Here is a 22,868-nt window from a genome sequence, read left to right on the forward strand (position 1 = left end):
CCTATTTAGCTTTCCTCTGCTCTTCTGTCAGAAAATTAGAATCCAGTGTCCACCATCACTACAAAATTAATCAGAGTAATCATTTTCAGCAGAGAAAAACACAGATTTTTCTTCTCTCTACAAAACTTTGTTATCTGAAAATCATCAATGTTCTGTAAATCAGTCTGGTCCTCCCTGACCTGACGGGGGAGCTGAGAAATAGCATTCAGGAGTTGCCAATATTGGTGCAGACAATCTCATTTCAAAGTGAGGATTAGTATCATATATGTTATTTTTAGAAGGGAGTCTGTTTCTAAGATCACTTAAAAAGTCTTCACAAAGACCTGCTGCCTTTTTGTAACCGGGAAAACATTAGAGACAGGATCAAATAGAAATAGTTGAGCCTAGAGGGTTGCAAAATCAATTTAAATACAAAATACATCTCCTCATCAGTAGCGCTCTGAAAACAAGTAGTGTTTAAAGACAGTATATGAGTTATTGGACTCATGCACACAATCATCTGCATGTATTGATAGTTTAACTCCTCAGAAGCATCTCCAGTGTCACATGGTCTCTTAGCTGAAAGTGGCTACTGTTGGTATTTTTATATGGGTTTGTCATTTTTTTTAGTCTCTGTCACAATCATCCTGTAATTCAAAACAGACTAAACCATGGAAGAAAGACGAAAAACAGAAGATAAAGAGTCTTTGAAGACTTGATGTTGATGATTCATTCTCACAGACATCATGGTGATGAAGATGAATGCAGGTTTTCCAGGCAGAGGAAGCAGCTGCTGGTTTCAGGTTTCAGGCTGCCATTCAGAGGTTGCTCGGTTCAGGTGGAGACTTGTTCGCTGCAGCACTGAAACACCAGCGGGACATTTATTCTGATTATTGTGACCAGCCAACTGTGGTTATTTCACCGTGTTCCTGCTGCAGCAGCACATCGGCTTTTAACTGCCGGACCACACGGCCTGCTGGACCTGCTGCGTTCACCTGAGGAAGGTGTTACTCGCTGATCGACGCTTTAACAGGATGACTGCTGCAGGACACATGGAGATTAATTCACACAAGGTTTTACTGACATGAACAAAGCTTTTACAGGTAATAACACTGCATTCAAGGGCTCTGTGACTGCACAGTCATTCCATAAAATTGGAAAATCAAAGGTTAAAGAGGGGGTATTATGCAATTTTTTTTTTTAGACCATTCTGCTTCTAGTTTCTCATAGCATCTTTACAAAGAAGAAATGGGAACATCAAAAAACAAACACACACACTAACAGATACATATTTGCCCCTTTAAAAGAATGATTGCTGATGATAAAAAAAAAAAAAAAAAAAAAAAAAAAAAGTGAGTGTTTGGTGTCCCCGGACAGGATAAGTTAATATACTATTGAAAACAAACAAAAAAATAAACAAAACCAAAACAAAACAAAAATAATTATTGAATAATATTAGGAATAAATTGAATAAATAATAAAATGTTCTAATCATTCTGTTGATCCCTGTGGGATAAGGTTCATGTTCAGACTTCAAAAGACAACATAAGGTTTGTGAAAAATCAAGAAGAAAAAAATAAAAATAAACGAATAAAAAGGAAAACAGAAGAAAATCTGACAAAATTTTAACCAAACCACAAGTGCATAGAAATAAATATCTGGTGTCCCTGATGGACAAACTCTGTCATTGATAGGGTGCACATTTATATTGTAAAATCAAAGTCTAACAACTAAAAAAACGAAAAGCCATTTTTTTTTTTGTTTGAGTGAAGGGACTGCATGGTACACTGTAAAATGTGATTTTGCACATTTTTTGTTCTAACATATTATTTTAAGTATGTATGTAGTATGACAAAAGATTACTCAAGTTGTGTGAAGTGTAAACTTTAAATGCAACTTGTTTCAACATAAAAGTTTGAGTTAAAGGGTTGTCTTACAATTTTAAGTTAGGAAAATGATACATTTTGTTTTTCGTACAACAACAGAAGTTAACTTGATTAAATACAATGTTTTGTGTCAACCCTTTTCTTAGTTTGGTTGATTCATTATTGTTCGTTGACTTAACTTCTTCAGGTAGTTGTTTGAAATTATTAATCTATTTTAACTCAATTAAACTTTTCAGTTATGTTAGCATGCAATTTTATGGGGAGTTGAATTACAATGTTAGTCAACTTAACTTTAATACTGTAAAACATTTCACCACACTGTAAAAAAAAATAATGGTAAAATACCGGCAACAGGGGCTTCCAGTTATTTTCTGTTATTTTACAGTGTATGTACTGTCATTAATTTTAACACCATACTATAGGTTGGATACAGCATATGACTGTGAAATAACATTAAAATACTGGCAACCCTGGTTTTACTGTTATTTTACAGCAAAGTGATTGTACACTGACATGGCACACTGCAGGGGGCACAGGACACGATGTCCTCTGTTATTTGAGCACAGCTCAGGATTAAACCTTTCCATCACATACATGTTGGTATATACTGATATCTTCTTCCATGTGTGTTTGAGCCTCAGATGTGATGTTTGTGTTTGTTTTGATGCCACTTCTCACCACAGCAAAGCATCAGCTTTCTGTCTCTTTATATGGATCAATCTTGTTTCTGTCTGCAGCATTTTCAGTTGTCTGTTTCCTCCTGGAAACATGTCAATGGATCCTCAGCTTCAGTTACACATGAATCTAATTTCAGCCACTTTACTCTGCTCTCTGTGTTTATATAAAAACATACAGGAAGTCTGAGTGCTCCCTCTCTCTGCTGGCCACGTGCGTTCAAAGACACTTCTGTTTGGGTGGTTTTTGGACTGACAGGATGAATACTGACATGAAGTCACAGCAGAGTCAGAGCAGAAACAAAGAATCAATCAGTGTGTCTGCAATGATCAGCCACTCTATGACAAACCAAGGAAACATTAACAGTGATGTAGCTTAGTATAAGAAAAATTTAGTGAAAGGAGACCCACTTGTTTCAAAATAAAATGAGTAAGTGTAAAACATTATATTGAAAAACATGCATGCATACATAATGTAAAGCAAATCAATTGTTAAATACTTCAACTATATTACATATTGTCATATTTCTTGGTCATTTTCAAATTTATTTGATGTAAATATTAATTGGCAGTTTTTTTTTTTGTTTTAATTCCACTGAATAAATAAACAATACTTATTTATAATAAGGAAAATTAAATTTAATCAGAAGTTGCCAGCAGATGAGTGATTGTGGTAATGAACAAAAATATTTTAATCAAACAAGAAGGTTTTTTCTTTCTTCTTTTTCTTTTTCTTTGTATCCCAATTTTTAAGAAATGGCATTGTGCCACCTTTCATTTCATTTCATCATATGTTTTAACCTATAAGAATTAATAACTATAAGAACACCAACAAAAATCCTTTGTAGTAATAAATTATATCTACAATGGCTTTTTCCCTTTTTTGAAAACTGTTTCTTTTGTAACTCTTTGTTTACCTAATGTCACTTGAACGTTTCAGGAACAGGCCCCTCTGAAGGGATCCGCTGCCCTAGACTGACACCTAGTGGCAAGGTGCAGAACTGCATTATATAAAAATATATACAATTACTTCGAATCCTCACATCGGTTTTGAATTCCTTCCTTTGATAACTTTCTTAATTTGCTCCATATCTGTTTCCTTTATATCGCTGTTTAATTGTCCGTGTATCGTTATTTGAACGTTAACAAATATTCGGGTAAGAAAAGTGTGACGTTTCTAGCCACAAACAAGCTCACGCCCTCGCTGTTAAGGGCAACAAAGATTATTTAACAATGAAAAACGTCATCGAAACATCAAAAGTCTCAGTACAACTACAACATATGTATCAGTATATCAGACTTCTACTATCCAAAAACTCATTAGTTTTATTACTCATAGAGTCGTCCCGATGTGCTCACGGGGTTCCATGGTGTAATGGTTAGCACTCTGGACTCTGAATCCAGCGATCCGAGTTCAAATCTCGGTGGAACCTGCGATGTCTCTTTTCCCTCACCGGTGAGTCTTAGGGTTACAGTCGTGCAGTACTGCAGCATAGTACAACCAATAAGTCAAAATCAAGCAAACCAACACAGATTTAAATAAAATCAGAGTAACTGCTCTATTTTTTTTTTATTTAATGAACCAACAAAATGGTATAAACTTAGGAAAAAAGCAAGGAGATGTATTCAAGTCTTTGTGCTCAGAGGTTTAACTGTGCAAATGTAAAAAAAAAAAAAATCCTTTGTACCAAGAAGACAACCCGTATATTTGACAACATAACTAGATAAATGAAATTTAAATAAAATTAAAATAAAAGAACATTCAAAGTAACAAAAAAAGAGATTCCGAGTCTGAGGTGATGTTAATATATGCTAAAATAAATTGTAATTCCTTTATTGTCATAAATCAATCAATCAATCAATCAATCAATAAAAAGAAAGAGAAAAATTGCGTTTTTTTCTGTAGCCTTAAGTACTTTTTTATTTCCACTGTGCCAGGGTAGGTGTAACTAAGAAAATTAAAAAGGGGGTTTGCATAACTGTATACATTTTATATACACATTTTTAATAGCAACCTTGGGAAATTGAAAAAAAATAATTTCCACTGTGGTTCTTTCATATGTAGTCCAGTGTAGTTAGTGTAGATTCTGGTGCCCCCAGAATCTACAATTTGTGTTTCTTGCAGTTGCTTTAAACAGAATTTGTGGATCAAAAGATAAATGTCAAATAATATTAATCAACTTTTATGCAGATGGAATTGTTTTTTGTTACCTATGATGTTTAAAACACACGCAGCACCAGAGTGGCTACAATTCTCTGGCTTAAAATAACTCAGTCCTTATTTTGTCAGTTGAAAAGCAATTAAAAAAAAAAAAAAGATTTTAAATGTTGAATGAATCGGACATAGCACTGCCATGTAACTCCAGCCAAGCAATCCATAAAATCTCTCTGAAAAGCAGCATTGTTAGAAAATCCAGTGAATCAAACCAGTTTCATGTGAACTTAAGTTCAGCTTCCTGAGGGTTAAGCTGTTCTTTGGCGCTGCTCGTGTGTCCTCTGAATGATCTCATGAGTGTGTTTTTTATGTGTGAGAGGAGAGCAGCAGGTGATGTAATAAAGTTCAGAAATGAGCTCAGACCGTGCTGGCCTACATTCACCCAGAGCCAAACGGTCAGGACATCTGCAGCGCGGCCTCCTCTGCCAACACACCACAAATGAAGTGACTGGTTTCAGCTGAACTGAGTGAACCACGGAGACAATCTGCTGAAATCATCGCGCTGACACTTCATGAAGCTCATTCTGATTAGCTTAGCACAAGCACTGGAAGCCTGTAAAACAGCTAGCATGACCAGTTTAATAGCTTGTTTTGCAACCACAAGCTGTTTGTAGAAATGTATAAACAACAAAACCACCCAGACAAAATATTTAAACCTCAGGGGTGATTTTTAGAGCAGCAAGACGTCTTAATGTAGAGCAAATTTACCTTAGCCTCTATAATCTGAGTTTACTGATGCTGACCTCATTCAGTGCTAATCAAACCCTAATTAAAATGGGTTTTACAGGTGAATTAATAACATATAAAGATATTTTAAAAGGGTATGACAGCCACACAGTTAAATAAATTGTTCCAGTTGGAAATTGTGAAAAAAACAAATGGTGTTAACTCAATAAACCAAATCAAGAACGTTTTGAAAAGGCCTCTCACCAAAAGACAAGTCTAAAGAGGTTGGTCTTGAGACGGAACAGGGTGATTAAGAGATTTAAATGCTGATGAAATAATTTTAAAATGGATGTGTAATGTGAACTGTTGTTCTAGGCTTTATCAGCGGAATTTTGAAGCGGCCCATTTCGGGGCCAAAATGCTCTTGGCTGGTTAAGATGTGTTTGTGTTTAACGTGTCTTAAGTGCCCTCTAAAATATGTGCAACTTAATGCCCTCTCCAGTGGTCAGGGTGCGCTGTGCCTTTTTGTTTTTCCTTTCGCCCCTGCCCTTCAAAAAGTCTGTGCACGCCACTGCCTTTAATAATCCAGGATGGATGAATCCACAGTGACTCTGTTAAAAGCACCTGTCCCAAGAGGTAACTAGCCCCTAGAAGATAGTGTACACACTGCAAAATTTTTGGCACTTGCAAAGATTTGAATTCTTAGATTTAACATATGATCATGTGTAAGCCTAAATTAAGTATCAGGTACCGATTCACGTAAAATCAAAAGGTACCATGCTTAGGTACCTAAATGCATCCTTGTGACTGTGAGGGAGTGAGTGGAAGAGAATGTGATTTTCCATGCTGGACATGGACACAGCATTGCAAGGTTATATACTGAAAAATACAAATATGTGAAATTGAAAATAATTTAGATTTTATTATCAAACAAATTGATATTTTTTACCACATCAATGCATAAAAGCACCCAAAATTGGTACCCTTGAGTACCATTGAGTACCAATACCGATTAGCAAGTACCAGTAATCCGTACCTTATCATTTCAAATATGAAAGGTACCCATCCCTAGTGTTGAGTGTTAACTTATTTCTTATATTTGAGCTTAATCTAGACTGAGCATCTTTTTATCTCGAATTGTGAGGGGATCTAAGAATTCAGTAAAAAACTGTTTGTAAGACAAATTAGTTATTTTCACAAAAGTGTCATTAAAATAAAATTAGTTTAAAGATTCCAAAAACCCTCAAGGTGCTTGATTTCAGAATATCACAAAGATGCATTGTTACATCAGTTAAAAACAGACTTCAAACCACATCTCCTGATAAAGTTATACATCCTAAGGCCCGTTTGTTTATTCATTTATTTATCTATGTGTCTATTTTTAATTTCCAATTTTTTTGTAATTAAAATAGTAACTATATATATATATATATATATAAATTCATTTATACAGTCATTTATAATTAGCATTTTTTTTAATCTTACAAGTCTGACTTTTTTTTCTCAGAAGAAATAGTAACAGACAAAAAAGAGATTTGAATTCTTTTGTTCCAAATCTAAATCCCCCCCCAAAATCAAAACAAAAAAACATTTTGATCATACTTTTTTAAATATGAGGCACACACACAGCTTTAAACAACTTCTCCCTCCCTACTTGAATACCCCTCCTCTTTCTGATTTGCCTCCAGGGATTATGATACGGAGCATTTTGATTCAAAACGTATCCACCTCAAAGTCCAGGATGCAGAGCAGGAAATGTGTAAAACCAGAGCCGTGGTTGAAAGAGTTCAGCTTGGGTTGAAGAAAATCTATGAAACATAAAAAGTCTGAGTTCTGGGTGCTTCAAATTAAAGCCTTTCAAATGTCATCATGGTGTTTCCATCAGAGTGTTGATGCAGCTTTTCTTCTCAGCTGGAGCAGAAACAGGTCAAACGAGGAGAAAGGAGGGAAAGTGTGTGTTGAAGAAGAATAAATCAAAGTGCTCCGTAGGGATTTGTGTGCTTCTTGTTAAGTGAGACTTAAACTCAGTGACTCGCTGATGCAGCCAGCTGGTATCCCACAGAGCTTTAAACAATGTGAGTTATTTCCATCACTTGGCTCAGAGCTGCTGCAGGGAGGGGGGGGGGTCCGGCCTCCGACACAGACCACATATGTTAACCCAGGGGGAACATTTGGACTCTTCTCCTCTCGGTCTCAGTGGAAACAAGCCGGATTTCCTCAGCTGCTGCTCTCCAGGATGCACGACCACATTCAAGGCGACTCAGCTGGAGATGAACGTCCACGCTGACGTCCAGTTAGCGCTGGAACCGTCTATGCACCATGACAGTGCAAACACTACTCCAAAAGAAGCAGCTACTAGCTCAACGGCTGCTGGAGCTGGTCCACCGCAGACCATGTGAGGACACACACCTGGTTTTATCCAGAAAGAGATTTCCTAGAAGCCCGAAGGACGACTGAACGTGTGAGTGAGATGAATTCAAGGAAAAGACTGATGAGAGCTTTCTTCATTTTCAGACTGAAAGCTGCAGAGTTTGATCTCCTAATAAGGCCTGTGTGTGTATCACAGCTCAGTATTTCTTTTTCCACTGAGTAATAAAGCTCCATTGTTGTCCAGAAACTATTAAAAACACATCAGTGAGGGATTGCTTCACTCAGTAACATGTTCCCTTTATAACCATGAACACACAGTGTGATCCCTCTGGTTTGGGACTAATATAGTACATATCAGATTTCATTTAAAATATCTATAGCTGTATTTAATTTTTTTTACAGCCATCAACAAAATTAACATTATATGCTCTATAAATGCATGTATCATCCACTGATGATGATAAATAGAATGTAACACAGTTAATAGACTTTAAAGAAGAGGTGTTCTGCTTTCTCCTATCGTAAACATAAATATAAAGTATCGATCCTGGATGTTCAGACTGAGCATGTGCAAATTTTCAAAGCTCATCATATTCATATGTTGTAGAAATACCTGAATCTGTCTGTAAACTGATAAAAAGTAGTTAAAAGTAGTGCCAGATCTGCATGAGATCTTCATGAGACTTGCTGAAATGATAAAGCCTTTGCATGAGGATATCAGACGGGCCTCAAACACCAAGGTCTGACCATACATTCACCCCTGACAAGTCTCCGGAGGGCTGGCCAATCAGAGTCAAGGGGGTTTGTGGAGCAGGGAGCCTTAAAGAGACAGCAGCTCAAACAAAGTGTTTCTGACAGAAGCTGAAATAAAGGTTTTCTAAAACACAGAGAGGGAAAAATGTTTTTTAAAGCTTTAAATCATGTAAAGATACAACAGAGACACCAACAGACATAATAAAGACTAAAAAGGCACAGTACCCCGACTTTAAAGACCAAACAAACAATACGGGTTTAAAGTTACAGCTAAGAAACATCTTTGACTTTGATTTCTCACAGTCAGTATGAAAAAATGTATTTTTTAAACCACCTGTGTTTCAGTTTTTGTACTTCGAAAAGTGAGGACACAACGTTATTATGAGACAAACTCTTTGACAACAAGTTTACTGAACACTGACGGGAACATGGAGTTATGAAGTGCAAGGATGGCGGCTCAATCTATGATTGAGAACCAAAATGCCAAACTTATGCAAAGAAATCTCAGAAATGAAGTACTTAGGACCCTCTTTTCACTCTTTCAGTCGGAACAGTTCCTCCAGGAACTGTCTCTTGTTGTTATGTTTCTCAAAACTCCTCCGTCTGTTGTAGGTTTGATTTATTCTGAAAGTTGCTCTAAGGAAATAAAAGTTTAGATTGTGTTATATAATCTGTCTAATTTGATTTCCCATCTCCTCTTTTCTGTCACGTTTCCAGCGACAGTGATGAAAAACAAACGTCAGTGGAAAACCACAGCGTGCTGAAAAGCTGCTAATGTGTGAGTTCTAACAGCGCTGATCTGAAGAGATCCTCTCCCTCTGTCAGAGTGTTTCATCGTGTTTCTCTCTCCCGAGTCCTGATTTCCAGGAAGCATTTTGGAGGCTGCTGTTGAGAAATACACCACATGATGACGACCTTTGACCCTTCGTGTGTTTCATTTCCATCAGCTGGACTCATGACTCCTCTCAGCACCTCATCAGAGAAAAAGCAGACCAAGATCTGCTCTTATGCAAGGTGTTGGACACAGAGAGGGTGAAATATTAGATGGATGGAGACTCAGATTAACATCACACCGCATTAAAAAACTTAAAGAATTTATGAATATAAGATTCATGTCTTAAAAGGACGAGAAATTTCCAGGCACTGCTCACAATTTGGAAGATACAGAGGAAAACTGGGACTACTTTCACAGTGGATGAAGACACATTTTATTCTCTTCATACACAGATATGAAGGTTCAGAATCTCATTCACTGTGTGCTTCAGAGTTAAATGAGGACGGTACAAGCTTTTCATGGTTACAGTCTAGTGAGCAACTTCTGAAGTAGGACTTTATTCTAAATGTGTTAGTTTCTGAAAAAAGGCATGAAGGCCCAAGTGATACATCACTTCAAAAAAGAAACAAAACAAAACAAAACAAAAAAAACCTAAAGTGAAGTCTGTCAACAAAAGGAGAAGACAACGACTTCAAACTGCTGAATGGAGGCCTGTGTAAGAGGAAACGGATCGTGTTTTCTAAGTAAGTTTTGAGAAATTTGACTGAGTGAAATTTTAGTCAACCTAATGTGTTCACATGTGATTTTTAAAGCCTATTTTTAATCCCACTAATGCAAAATCTACCTTTTAAATATCACTGAAGCATCCTGAGCATCTCTCTATCAATGGTAGAGTTAAATTGTGGGCCTAAGTGAAGTATATGAAAAAGACTCAGTGGCCATAGTTCTAATAGTCTTACAAGCCTCTCTATGCTCAGAAGGCCTGTGACTCAGGAGAAGAACAAAATAGGCAGGGCTTCTGACTAATAGGCCTTCTGATTTTCTGACCAACAGGCCTTCTGGGTAAAAGGCTTCCTGACTAATGAGTCATCTGACTAACATGCCTTTGGACCACTGAGCCTTGTGAATAATGAGTCATCTGACTAGCAGCCTTTCTGAACAGTTAGTCCTCTGACTTATGAGCCTCTTAATGGGCTTCCTTCACTGCAAAAACTGAAATCTTATCAAGTGTTTTTGTCTTATTTTCAGTAGAAATTTCCTTTTTAGACTCAATATGAGCCAAATTCACATGACCAATCCAGAAAAACGTCTTATTTAAAGTTATTTAAGGACAAAAATGAAGTCTGAATTGCTTGTAACCAGTAAAAAATCTGCCAATGGAACGAGAGAAAAGTTACTTGTATTAAGACATTATTCTAGTCTTGAGGAAATTTTCAAGCAATTTTTTCTTGTTCCATGGGCATATTTTTTTTACTGGTTACAAGCGATTCAAACCTCATTTTTGTACTCTGATAACTAGAAACAAGACATTTTTCTGGATTGATAAGTTGAAAGTGGCTCATATCGAGTATAATAAGACAATTTTTACTTAAAAAAAGACAATAACACTTGATAAGATTTCAGTTTTTTGCAGTGTTCAGACTAGTGGGCCTTTTGACTAATGCGCCTTCTGACCAATAAGCCCTTCGACCAAAGGGCTTTCTGACCAACAGGCCCTCTGACTAAGGGGTCTTTTGACCAGTGAGCCCTTTGATTAAAGGGCCTTCTGACTAAAGGGCTCACTGACTAAGGCGCCTTCAGACAAACTGGCCTTTTGACCAACAGGCCTTTCCTGACCAATGGGCCTTCTAACTTAGAGGCTTACTGACTGAGGCGCCTTCTGACTAAGGGGCCTTCTGACTAAGGGGCCTTCTGACCAAGGGGACTTGTGACTACAAGGCCTTCTGACTATTTGCCCTCTGAAAATAAGGTGAGATCATGAAATGCCTCATAACATCAAAAACTATTCAAATCTGCATGTTTAATCCATTTTTGTAAAGTATAAACAAACATATATTGAACATAAAACCACACCAACAGAAAATTTTTAATCTATTTTTTTTAGTTGAAGACCCCTGAGGCGACTTCACCAGGATAATGTTGGGAATCACTGGAGGCAGATTTATTTAGGAAGCAGAAACATGTGACCATTGGTAGACTAACTTTATACATATCAGATATTCAAGTATCTTTTTGTTAGCTAGCATCACTATTTTCTGGGGCTGAAAAGTTCTGAAACACCTGCTTTAGAGGGTTTCTGGCACTTTCCATGATTTGGACTTCAACTGGATGTATTAAAAAAATTACATTTTGTTATTCATTTTATTCTTTGCATTTCCTTGGCTTAGTTTTCATCATTTTTTGAAAGGGTATACATGTAAAAACTCTCTGCAGAAATCCCCCAATAGCATGCAGGAGCAGCTGTTTCACCGCTGCTCCATTTCTGGACTTCAGTCTAAACTTTATTCTTTTTATATTCATTCCAATGTTAATGTTCTCTTTCTGTTTTTACCATTTTATTCCTGTCCTTCTGTTTCTGCAAATTTCCCACTGAAGCCTGTTTTTATCTTTCACCAAACAAAGTCCCAAAACCATCCACCTCCACCACCCCGACACAAAGAGCAGAAGAGGCAGAGTCTGAAAAAAGTCGACTTTATTTCTATCAAAGAATGAACCAGGAGAACATTTTACATCATATATTTGTCCTTTTTTTTGTCATTTTTTAAAATTTAAATACAAAATTCACAGTTTAAGTGCTGATAAAAGATACAAGACGCCATAAATAGTTTGACTCAAAGACAAAACGTGGGCTGAAAAAAAAAAAAAAATGAACAAACACAATACGTTGGAGGATCTGATGAGACGGACAGAGCACAACACACTCAATGAACATAGAAGTGCAAATATATATTTATTTATTTATATTTATATATCAAAAATATTCCCTCTAACACTCTGATCTGCACCATATTTAAAGACCTGTTCCTTCTGGAATAATGGCGAGGTACAATTCATCACAGCTGGGAAAAATTACCGCTACATGCTTTGTTTATTTACTGATAATGTGACGTTCAAAGACCCTCAATGTGTGGTTAAACTCAGTGTCTGAAGATAAAAAAAAAAAGAATAGGTGCTTTTGTTTTTCTATGGTTTAAAAGAAGGATGGTGGTAATTGACTGATAGTCATCTGACCATCAAAATAAAAGCACACTCAAAAATGACAAAAATATGGATTTATGAAATAAATCTTCTAGTTTGAATTGAGGTGATACAAGTTTTTATTTGCAAAAAGTTGCAGGTTTCAACCCTAGTTGATATTTTTGAGTCTTTAAGATCCAACAACAAAGTGAGTGTATTGCAATTATGTGCTTTTATTTTGAAAGGATTCAATGTTCTTGTCATTAGACTCAGGTATAACAGGCGCTATCTTTTAGTACATGATGTAAATGTGCAACAGATGTTAAAAATGTGGAGTTCAGTCAGGTGATGTTTTGAGGAACCAGCTCAACTGCAGCAGCTTGTTTTACTGAGCATGCTCAGTTTGACTGACTCTCTTAATGAAATATATGGGAGGAGTGTTTTATTCCTTTACAGAAAATCTGAGTTATCCAGCATGGTTCATGTTTGTTTTATAGTTTCTCCTTTTTTTCAGATTTTTTTTTCTTAACTTTAAAAAGTGACACATTGTCTGCGCTTGAAACTTTAAAGAGGGGGTATTCTGCTTTCTCATAGAGTAACAATGATCTTCTCCAGAGCTGAACGAGACCTGCACAAGCCTTGGTGAAATTATGAGGTCAGTGCATAAGGATCTCAGGTGGCCTCAAACACCAAGGTTTGCCCATAGCCCCACCCCTTGACAGGCCTCCAGGGGGCTGACCAATCAGAGTGAAGGGGGTGTGTGGAGCAGGAAGTTTCAAACAGAGGCTGGAAAAAGGGTTTTCTTAAGCACCGGTGAGACAAAAATAGAGTTTTTATAAATTGTAATTCATGTAAAGATACTACAAGGGCACCAGAGGGATGAAACAAAGACTAAAAAAGGCAAAATACCCCCTCTTTAAGGACCAAACAGAAGATCATCACACTGAGGTGCAAAACACCATTATTGGCCTTTTCAACAGCATGTGTAGTTTATTTTACTTTTATCGTTGCCTCTCAAAAATGAAAATATTAAATCTCTCTGATTTCTTACAGTCAGAATTAATAGAATGTATTTTTCTGAGCAACCTGTTTTTCAGTTTTTTTGTACTTTTTGTACTCTGAGAACTTAAGTTTTGTCGTCATTGTCAGATACACTCTCTGACAACAAGTGAAGTGGTGGAGTTTTGAGTCATTTCAGGCCCCAGAAATCAAAGATCACAAAGACCAAAATGCCAAATTTTAGCTGTAAGACAACAGACCAGTCAAATGATGACGGTAAGAAGCTCAAAAGAGGCTGGAACGATGAAATAACTGACCGAAAGTGAGGGGTATGAGCTCTCTAACACCTGCTGCTGTAGTGTTTGATTCCAACCCACTGCTCCTCCATCCACCCCCTGGTGTGTCGCTGTGATGAAGGCACATAAAGTCAGCGTGACTCTCAGTGTGAATGTGTGTGTGTACAGTACAGCTCACCTCTCAGATCTACCTGTGGCTGCACTGCTACCTCAACCAGACCCCGCCCCCTGACCCCTGACCCCTGACCTCTGAATGTGTCCTCACTCTCCATGGCGGAGGTGTGAAGAGGTCAGAGCAGAAACAAACATGTTGGTGCGTCACTTTGATCCCTTCCACAGTTGAAAACACAAAAAGGAAACAGTTCTATGAGTGCGTTACAGACGTGGTCCTCTATGGCTGCGGGAGCGCTCGCTGCTATTTTAGCTTCTCCTCGTTGTTGTTGTTGTTGTGGAGGCTGAGGTTGAGGTTGAAGCCGGACTGCTTCCTCAGGGCGCGCGGCATCACCTTCTTCTTCACGAACAGGTTCTGCAGGAAGCGGTTGCTGATGCTGAAGGGGCAGTAGCTGTAGATGAAGTACATGAGGCCCACGCCGGGCCCTGCGTAGTATGTGGCCTGCGGCTGCGGTGACAGCAGTGCCTGGGTGATGGTGAGGATAACCGGGCTGAGGTCAGGGTTGGCCTGGCGGGCGTGGCTCTGAAACAGCTCCTTGGTTTCGGCCACGTAGTCCTCGCCGTACTCCTCGAGCAGCGCTGGAGAAAGACTCTGAAGTAGCTGTTTGTGCTGCTGCTCCCAGTAAGCGTGGTTACTGGACTGACCTGCAGAGACAAACAAGCCAGCGTTAATTGAAATGAAACCAAACTTCAAAACAAAACGCTTTAGCTCAACCAGCTCCTGTTCCCCTGAAATTTGCATGAAAAATATGCAACTGTATATTCTTTAACTGAAGTCATAACACTCCACTATGTTTAATTTGGAACCAAGCTTAACACCAATAATGTACAACTTCAAGTCACAGAGAAATTGCTAAAAACAGGTTGTTAGTACAATGTTTCTGAAGCATGTCCCAGTCATCAAATTAAAAACAAGCAGATATTATGAATACAGTAATAACATTGGCTTTTTTTTAGATTCACACTGCAAAAAAACTGAAATACTATCAAGTGTTTTTGTCTTATTTTAAGAAAATATAGCCTTATTACAATTGATATGAGCCACATTCAACTTATCAGTCCAGGAAAAAGTCTTGTTTGAAGTCAGACCTCATTTTGTCTTTAAATAACTTGAAACAAGACAGTCAGGTCAATGTGGCTCCTGTAAAGTCTAAAAAATCATTTTCTACTGAAAATAAGACGAATTCACTTGATAAGATTTCATTTTTTTCAGTGCAAAAGCTGCAACATGCTTTAAAAATGTTATAATCACCACATTAGAAGCAGAAATGACTCTGTAGTGGAACTCACTGCATGAAATGAACACAGTGCATCACAGTTTTGATAATGTATCAGCTTTCTCTTAGAAAAAAAAAATTATGCAAGTTTTTATACCTGGTTGATTTTCAATGTGATTTTTTTTATTTTTTTTATTTTAAGTTTCATTGATTACACAGCTTATTTAAACCTGATTTTATCAAATTAAACCCATTAAAATATTGTGATTGTGAGAGTCTTAGTTGGCATTTGTTGTTGTAGGTCATAAAGTAAGTAAAAATAAAGGGCTAGGTCTAGGATTACGCTTTAAATTGTTAGATGAAGAGTTTCAAATGGGAATAAAGATTTAAATAAAGTTAAGTTTGACCCAATGGGAGCACCAGTGTTACCATAACCCCTCAACTATTTGGGCTGGCAAGAAAATTCAAAGAGCTAAAGAAGAAAGAACAATCATTTACGGTGAAATTCAAGGTACTGCATGGAAACCCATGTGCAACCATGTTTCATTCACAGGAAATAACTGATATAAGCTTGTCTCATTACCGTAACTCTTTAAAAAATTCAAACTTTTCCAGAAAAAAGAGAAGATGCACTTTCCATGCTTGATCTCTGAGTCTTATAAGGACAAAACAACAAACCGAACAAACACTGAACAATTTTTGGAAAGCTTTGTGAGAAGCTGAGTTGCGATGATGACCCTTTACCTGAGCTTGGGAAAAAAACAGATCTAAGAAGTCTTTTTGGAACATATGAGTAAAACTTTCACTGATCTACTCTGCTGACAGCTGTCCAAACCCTTTCTAAATCATGAACTGTGTGTGAAAAGAGTATCCTGAAGGTAACCAGGGAGGTTAATGTTTCTGCCACAGTCTGCAGTTTGGCTGCTGATTCAGGCAAACATGGCAATTCAATCATCTCCACGTGAGGACAGAAAGCGCTCGTAATTCCCTCTGCACTGATAAAACGATCATTATTCTTATCTCAGAGACGTGCAGCAGTTGTTAGAAACATGATAGCATCATTTCACTGTGTTCTGGCAGCAGCTCTGCTTGTTAGGAGCCAATCCTGGTTCCTGGCAGCTCCTAAATATTTGTAATGTGAGGGCCAAGCGGTGGCTGGACTTGATTACGCCCAGGTGGTTTCTTTTCTTGATAAAGAGAACGCAGCAAACTGTGATGAAGGTCAGTGGTAAACTGAGCCATCTGCACCACAGAATAAGCTGGAGTTCTTCAGGGGGAGTGACACTAAACATGTGCTGATGTATGGTTTTTGGACGGGTTTCTGAAGTTTAATCAATTTGGGGTTAAGAGGCGTTTAGAGTCAACTGTGTGGTGTGGTAGGGAACAGGCCGGGGGCCACGGAGAGGGCTTTAAGTCAGAATCCAACTCAGACCATGCATGAAACCAGAAGCTGCATGCCAAAGTATCTTGGGTTTTCAAACAACTCTTGAGTTATTTAATGTGTATCTGTCATGCTTTGCTCCAGTAAACACTAAAAACCACATTTCCCATGATGCATCTGGACAGCATCTTTCATTAGCATCTCCTTTCAGCTAAGCCCAAACCATCTTTTTGAGCTCATAACTCCAGTTTGCACCCTCAAAACAAATCCCCTTGAAAAAACTGCAGTTCCCCAAACATCCACTAGAGCCTGCTCCCAAAAGTGATTCAGCCCCAATTTGGCTCCATGTCAACTCCCTTACAGCAGAAATGCACTGTTTCCAGCAAAATTCAGAGATGATCATGTCTGTGGAACTCTGCGTGGGCTGATTTGTTACATAACTCACCTGTTCTGTTTCGATAGAGACTTGGAGTGACTCCAGATTAAAGGTGTGGTGGCTTTAGGTGAAAGGTGCCCACTGCGTGCCAAGTATCAGCTGAGCCCGTTTAAACCCTGAACTTAATCTTTAAGGTATGTTGGTGTTGTTTGTGCCCATTGAGGAAACTTTTCATGTTAATACTCGACATGTACTTCCTTCTGTGTTTCAGGTTTCTCTAAAAATGTATCCAAGCGAGTGAATTTGAGCCTCTAATAGCACCAAGTTGTACAGCATTTAGCCCATGCTATCTGATTAATCTATTTCATTCATTTGCTCTTGTTTTGTGTCTGTACGGATGAGCTGTAGGAATCTTTCCTCTCTGCTGCTCATCTTGAAACTTCTTGCCACTTTGGCACAAAGTCATGATACTTATGACACTCTTATAACAAAGCTTCCTCCTCTAGTTCCTCCCTAGTGGGTCACAAGCCAGTGTTTCACATTAGTGAGCTGGATAAATGAGGAGGGAAAATCAGAAATAAGTGATTCGCTGTGGTAAAAAAGGAAAAATCTGAAAGAAGAACAAGAAGGTACACACACAAGAGCCAAAAAGGCTGGCTCCAAAAAAAAGTGAAGCTCAAACAACCTCCCTTGCATTTAACTCCTTATAATTAGGAAAATAGCCATGCTGCTGTAAAACTAACTGATTTTATGCGCATCCAGGAGTTGGATTGTCTTTAACGAGGAGGCTTCGTGCTGTTTTAAGTCTTTATTCTGTCCCTCTGGTGTCTCCGTAGTATATAATGTACAGCTCATACATTTTTTCTCTCACTGGTATTTAAGAAAAGCCTCATATCAGCATCTGTCGGAAACACTTTGTTGGGGCTGCTGTCTCTTTAAGGCTCCTGCTCCCACAAACCCCCTTCCCTCTGATTGGTCGGGGGCAAAGCAAGAGGCAAACCTTACGCCTCAAATACGCCAGAGTGGGACACCACTCTGTTGTGTCTTGACTGCGTTTGTCAACTCACACCAGCTGTGTGTTCAGTCCGGTGTAAGCTGCATGACTGACAGACAGCTTGAGTCACAGACCGAGGAGTTCCCACACTTCCCACTCCTTTGATGAACCTCTCTTCACTCATGTTGGGGTGTGAAACCTCAAACCTGTTGACTCCTGGTCTGGCTCTGCTCATTCTGACCATTTGTTGTCGTCAAGAAAGATATATACTATCTGGTTTGGACATGCTTTGTTTTATTTTGAAAGTCACTGGGTGTTATTAGGTAGTTCCAGTGCACCACTTCCTGTCCCGCTCAATCTTTTGCATCTGGCAAAAAAACAATGGCTGCGTATTGGCTGCAACCTGCCAGACCAGCCATGCAGCTGGACCACAACAGAGCGGATACAGTGTAAGATGACTCATTGACTTGAATGGAAACCTATTTGATCTGGTGCTGTGACGGAGCTGAGACCGACTGGAGACGCATCAGCTGTTAGTGTTTGAGGCTATAATCCCATAAAGTGTCATTACTAAGAGAAGATCCTCGTGCAGCTCATTTACAAAGGGCCAAACCTGCCCCTAATTAATGCAAACAGTGCACACTGCACCTTTAGTTGAGCATTTGCATTGATATGCTCAGGTCTAGATGGCACAAAAGCTGCACAGCTCTTTTAAGAATCAAGTCCAGAGTGTTATTTTACAGATAGATTTCCACAAATTCGCAGCTATCATTGTACAAGCTCACGTGCAGAACCTGTTCCCATCTGTTCCTGATTCAGTGATTTCTGGGTTGTGAGACCTACAGGACTCAGTCTGTGGGTTGGCTCTGAGCTTTCCCCTCTGAGAGGACAGTTTATGATGAGAAAACAGGCTGCTGCTCAATACAGGAATGGCTTTGACTGATAGTTACCCCATCAGGGGTGTGTGAGAGTGAGATGAGTTGTCAGTTCTCTTAGCTTCATGAGTAAAATCAGAAAATGTCTCCAAATCATGTTTTTGTGTTAACGCATGTTCACATTCGCGTTCGAGGCACTCTCGTCTTTAAGAAACATGAAAATGTTTGACTTCAGACGAGCATCTTCAAACCAGCGTGTGGCTGCGTCCCGTTCTTTTCACAGTCTCTGCTGGCAACCGTCTGTTACGTCAGTGATGTGTTAAAGATTAATCTCCCCTTAGGTCTTTGGCAGCTGAGTTACTATTAAGTTATCAGCGTGTTGTAACATTAGTAAGCGTGAGTCAGCAGACTCAATCGGTGACGAACGGTGTGAAGTGGAAAGTCGTAGCAGCAGAACAAAGTCTGAATAAAGTTCATCGGCTCAGTCGGCGGCTCGCCAAACGGAGCCGCTCCAAACCCCCAAAGAGTGATGGCAGGATTAGGAGTTTGAACACAAACCTGTTCCTTCAGGATTAAAGTGAGAACAGGAGGATAAAGTGTGCTGATGAGTCACCAGATGATTATCTGAATACTGCTTCGCCCAGTGGCCTCCATGGCTGCTCCGTATCTCCACATGAATCTCCTGTAAAGCCCCCTGAACACAGAGCGCCATAAACACCAGAACTCGGAGAATCGGAGAAGATTGGCTAAGAGTCTGGCTCAGAGTATCTTCAACCCCCTAATCAGCCTCCATCCTGCAGGGTTACAAAATTCAACATCAGCGATTTATTCTTTGTACTTTGTGTGAAAACAGATGGTCTGTCCCACATGTGGTCCTTATTAAAGGAGTGTTCTCCTCAGCAGGGGACCTGTCATCGTGTTCGACGTGAGGCCAAACCACAATGTAGACAACCAGAGGACAGAGCAGCAACAGGAAGAGGGAGATAGATCAGGAGCGGTAACTGTCTGATCGACTGTTTCTCACCATTTCTTGTCTTTGTTTTCTTTTAGAGCAATAAAGTTTTAATCCTCGGTTCACTGCGGCCTCTCTTCACCTCCTACTGAGTCCTCTGATGGGAAACTGAATTTCAGGGTGTAAATGATTACCGGCTATGAAAAGTTTGGGAACATCTCTGTGGTTAGTAACAATCTGTGAAAAGAGGGGCTGTATCTGTCTTTGCATAACAAACATCTTTCACTATGCTCTATATTCGTACATTATACAACCAAAAACAGCTGCTGTTGCAAAAGTTGGTGGCAATGTACAAAGTATGCAATTGAAGTATTCAAAGAGTACAGAAACAATCTAGGTTAATCTCAATAAATCTAAAGTCTTGCTCCAAAGACAATCAATGCAACTGGGATAAAATAAACACATCTAGAAAACAAAAACAACGGTAGAGGCGCCAAAGATGAGACAAAAATAAACATATCTGCAAAACACTGATAGACCAGCAGAGGGCCATAAACAACAGCTATGGCGTTTCACCCAAATGACACTATAAAAGGAGACAGACAAGCTTTGCAGCGCCGCAGTTAGTCTGTTAGCATTAAGAATATTGTGTCATATCTTGCTCAAAAGATGCGGCTCACAGCTCCAATGCTCAGGAGTGAATCAGAAGAGCCGACTCCCAACCTTTCCCTTTTTGCGTCTCATGGCAGGACTGTTTTAATTGACAACATGGCGGCCATGTTTGAGAGGATATAAGATCATTTCATTATGTGATAGCAGAGACGGGGACACTCAGTCAGGTATAGCGTCTTGTCCCCAGGAGGAGAGTGCGCCATGTTGTAAAAAAATTTAAATTTGAATGACGCCCACAAACGAAGCAGCATCTAGGTCAGTATCTTTTGTTCATTGATTTTTGGGAAAAGAGGTTTGATTAAAAGATGAAAAAGAAGTAAGAATGCCTGCTTTTGCAAGCTCCATAAGATGCTTGCATTTTGTGCCAGAAAATGTGTTTCAAGTCCCATCTAAAACACATTTTCTGGCAAAGGATCATACTTAAATACGTGTCACTGGACTTTCTGACATGCAGGTTACATGAAAAGAAGAATGCATTTTGTGAGACATGGGAACCTTTCCTGAACTATATGCATCTAGATATTTCTACTATTCTCACAAGAGGGTTTGTTTAGACCAAAATGAAACCTGCCAGATAGCTGCTGGTTTCCCATTGATTTGTATTTGTATTGTTGGTTGTGTTTATGTTGATATTTGTATTTATTTGTATATTTTGTGCGAATTCGGAGTCTTCCACCTATCTGTTTGACTTTGAAACCATGAGCTGAGATGTTCTCCCTAGCTCTCCCTAATATTCTGCCTGTGCTAGCTTTGATCAAGGTTTTGATTTGTTGACTTTGAAAGGAGACAAGCTTTAGGGACAAAGCCAACAAAGCTGTTTCTAAAAGCCCCAAACAGCTTTGAGCAGAGAAACAGTGGACTGAGCGTTCGCCCGTCTAAAGCATGAAGACGCCAGAGATGGAGCTGTTGGAGCTTCAAAAGTAACCTGTTGATTGAGGACTTTGAGCGGGATGATCCTTCTCAAACAGTTTTAGTCAGATCATCATTATATTCTGATCTGATGAGGAGATTATGACACCTATGACACGTTCAGCTAAAGGTCTCCAGTTTACAGGGTCACACTTTAAACTGGAACACCAGGAGCTGACAGAGACACATTCACACTATCAGGTTCAAAGGAGATCATTGTTTATGAGTTGTTAAACCAAGTCAATCACAGCTAAATTTATCACTACAACCAAATTTCTACCCTAGTTCTGGTGGTTGAAAAGCAGCTTTTGTTAGAGCTTTTTCCACTGGAGGCACAAAAACAGGTTCGTTTTGGACGCCTTGCGGTTGGTAAAGTTTGCTCTGAAGATCAGCTGCTGTGTGTTCTCTTTCTGCAGGTCAACAACTCTGAGACACTGTTCCTCTACTGTTTCATGTGCAGCTTCTAACAGATGGGAGGAACCAAACAGTGGCCTTGTGAAGGCTGTGAGACCTGGTCTAAGGTGTGCTGTTACCTGTCTTGTACGCAGATGGCAGGACCGTGGACACATGGACCCCCCATGGCTCCAGCTCGTGCCTCAGAGTGTTGGTGAAGAGGTTGAGAGCTGCTTTGGACGCTCCATACGCTGCCAGGCAGGGGAACGGCTGGTCACCTGAGAACACAGGTAACAACAGGAGTCAGTATGACATCACACACAGACTGACCAATCAGATCTTTGCAGCAGAAACTGAACAAAAAGGAAGGAGGAAAAACTTCATTTCGAGGACGTTGACTGTTGATGTCCTCATCTGACCATTGATTATCAGCTGATTTCTTGTTTTTCTGCAGTCTCCATCAGCAACTGCCTCATTCAGACTCTCAGATAAGAAAGAGGAGCCTGATCTGAGTCATTCAGGCTGCCCTAAGAGGTTACTGATCATATCTCAGCCCATCGTCAAACCGCAGATTAACAGCAGCACAGTTTACAGGGTTTGGTCGTTGTGCAGCCAGGAAATGCTCCAAGAAGCCGGAGGAAGAAGAGGAAGAGGAGGAGGAGGAGGAGGATATTTGTGCCGCTAATTATAGGTCGTGGGTTCAGATCACAGGTTGTATAAATCTGTGGTTTTCCCCCCTCCAGCTCTGAGATAAAGGAGTCTTTGTGAGGAGAACAGGCTGTTGTGAAATGAACAAGTTCCTGGAATACTCTCACCTGGACTGACACGAAGCAGAGACTCATATCAGACACGTGGGATTTATAGGAGGATGAACTGATGCATTAAATAAAATGTTATCTAAAGGATTTATGTGCATCTGCAACTGGAAGGAAGGAGAAAAGGCATGCTGCATGTGTGTGTATCTGCTCTGGAGACAGGGAAGGCAAGATATAGACCATGAAAACACCCAAATGTGGAGATCCACATGTGAAAAATCAGCAAAAATCAACCCATATCTTAAAAAAATTACATGCATCTTTAATATGCATGTGTAAAATGTCTGAGGAAGTTTTTTTTTATTGATCAAACCATGCATCGT

The 22,868-nt window shown here is 39.2% G+C and overlaps 1 protein-coding gene and 1 non-coding gene across 2 annotated transcripts in view; one reads left to right on the forward strand and one right to left on the reverse strand.

Annotated features, from left to right (window-relative positions):
• The first annotated feature begins 3,900 nt into the window (after positions 1-3,900).
• trnaq-cug (transfer RNA glutamine (anticodon CUG)) lies at positions 3,901-3,972 on the forward strand. The gene has a single exon. It is a non-coding gene; the product is annotated as a tRNA-Gln (tRNA).
• An 8,037-nt stretch (positions 3,973-12,009) lies between these two features.
• The window catches only part of hsd11b2 (hydroxysteroid (11-beta) dehydrogenase 2), a 36,207-nt gene continuing 25,348 nt past the window's right edge, over positions 12,010-22,868 (reverse strand). The window contains exons 4-5 of the mRNA XM_074667181.1: positions 21,871-22,008; positions 12,010-14,606 (exon numbers count right to left, since the gene is read on the reverse strand). Of these exons, the coding sequence (XP_074523282.1) occupies positions 14,206-14,606; positions 21,871-22,008 (539 nt within the window). The 3' untranslated portion in view covers positions 12,010-14,205. The remainder of the gene's footprint in view (positions 14,607-21,870; positions 22,009-22,868) is intronic.

Source organism: Halichoeres trimaculatus, unplaced genomic scaffold, assembly GCF_033239565.1.
Source record: "Halichoeres trimaculatus isolate MK-OKI-2021-1 unplaced genomic scaffold, fHalTri1.1 fHalTri1_scaffold_3, whole genome shotgun sequence".
In the NCBI taxonomy this organism is placed as follows: Eukaryota; Metazoa; Chordata; class Actinopteri; order Labriformes; family Labridae; genus Halichoeres; species Halichoeres trimaculatus.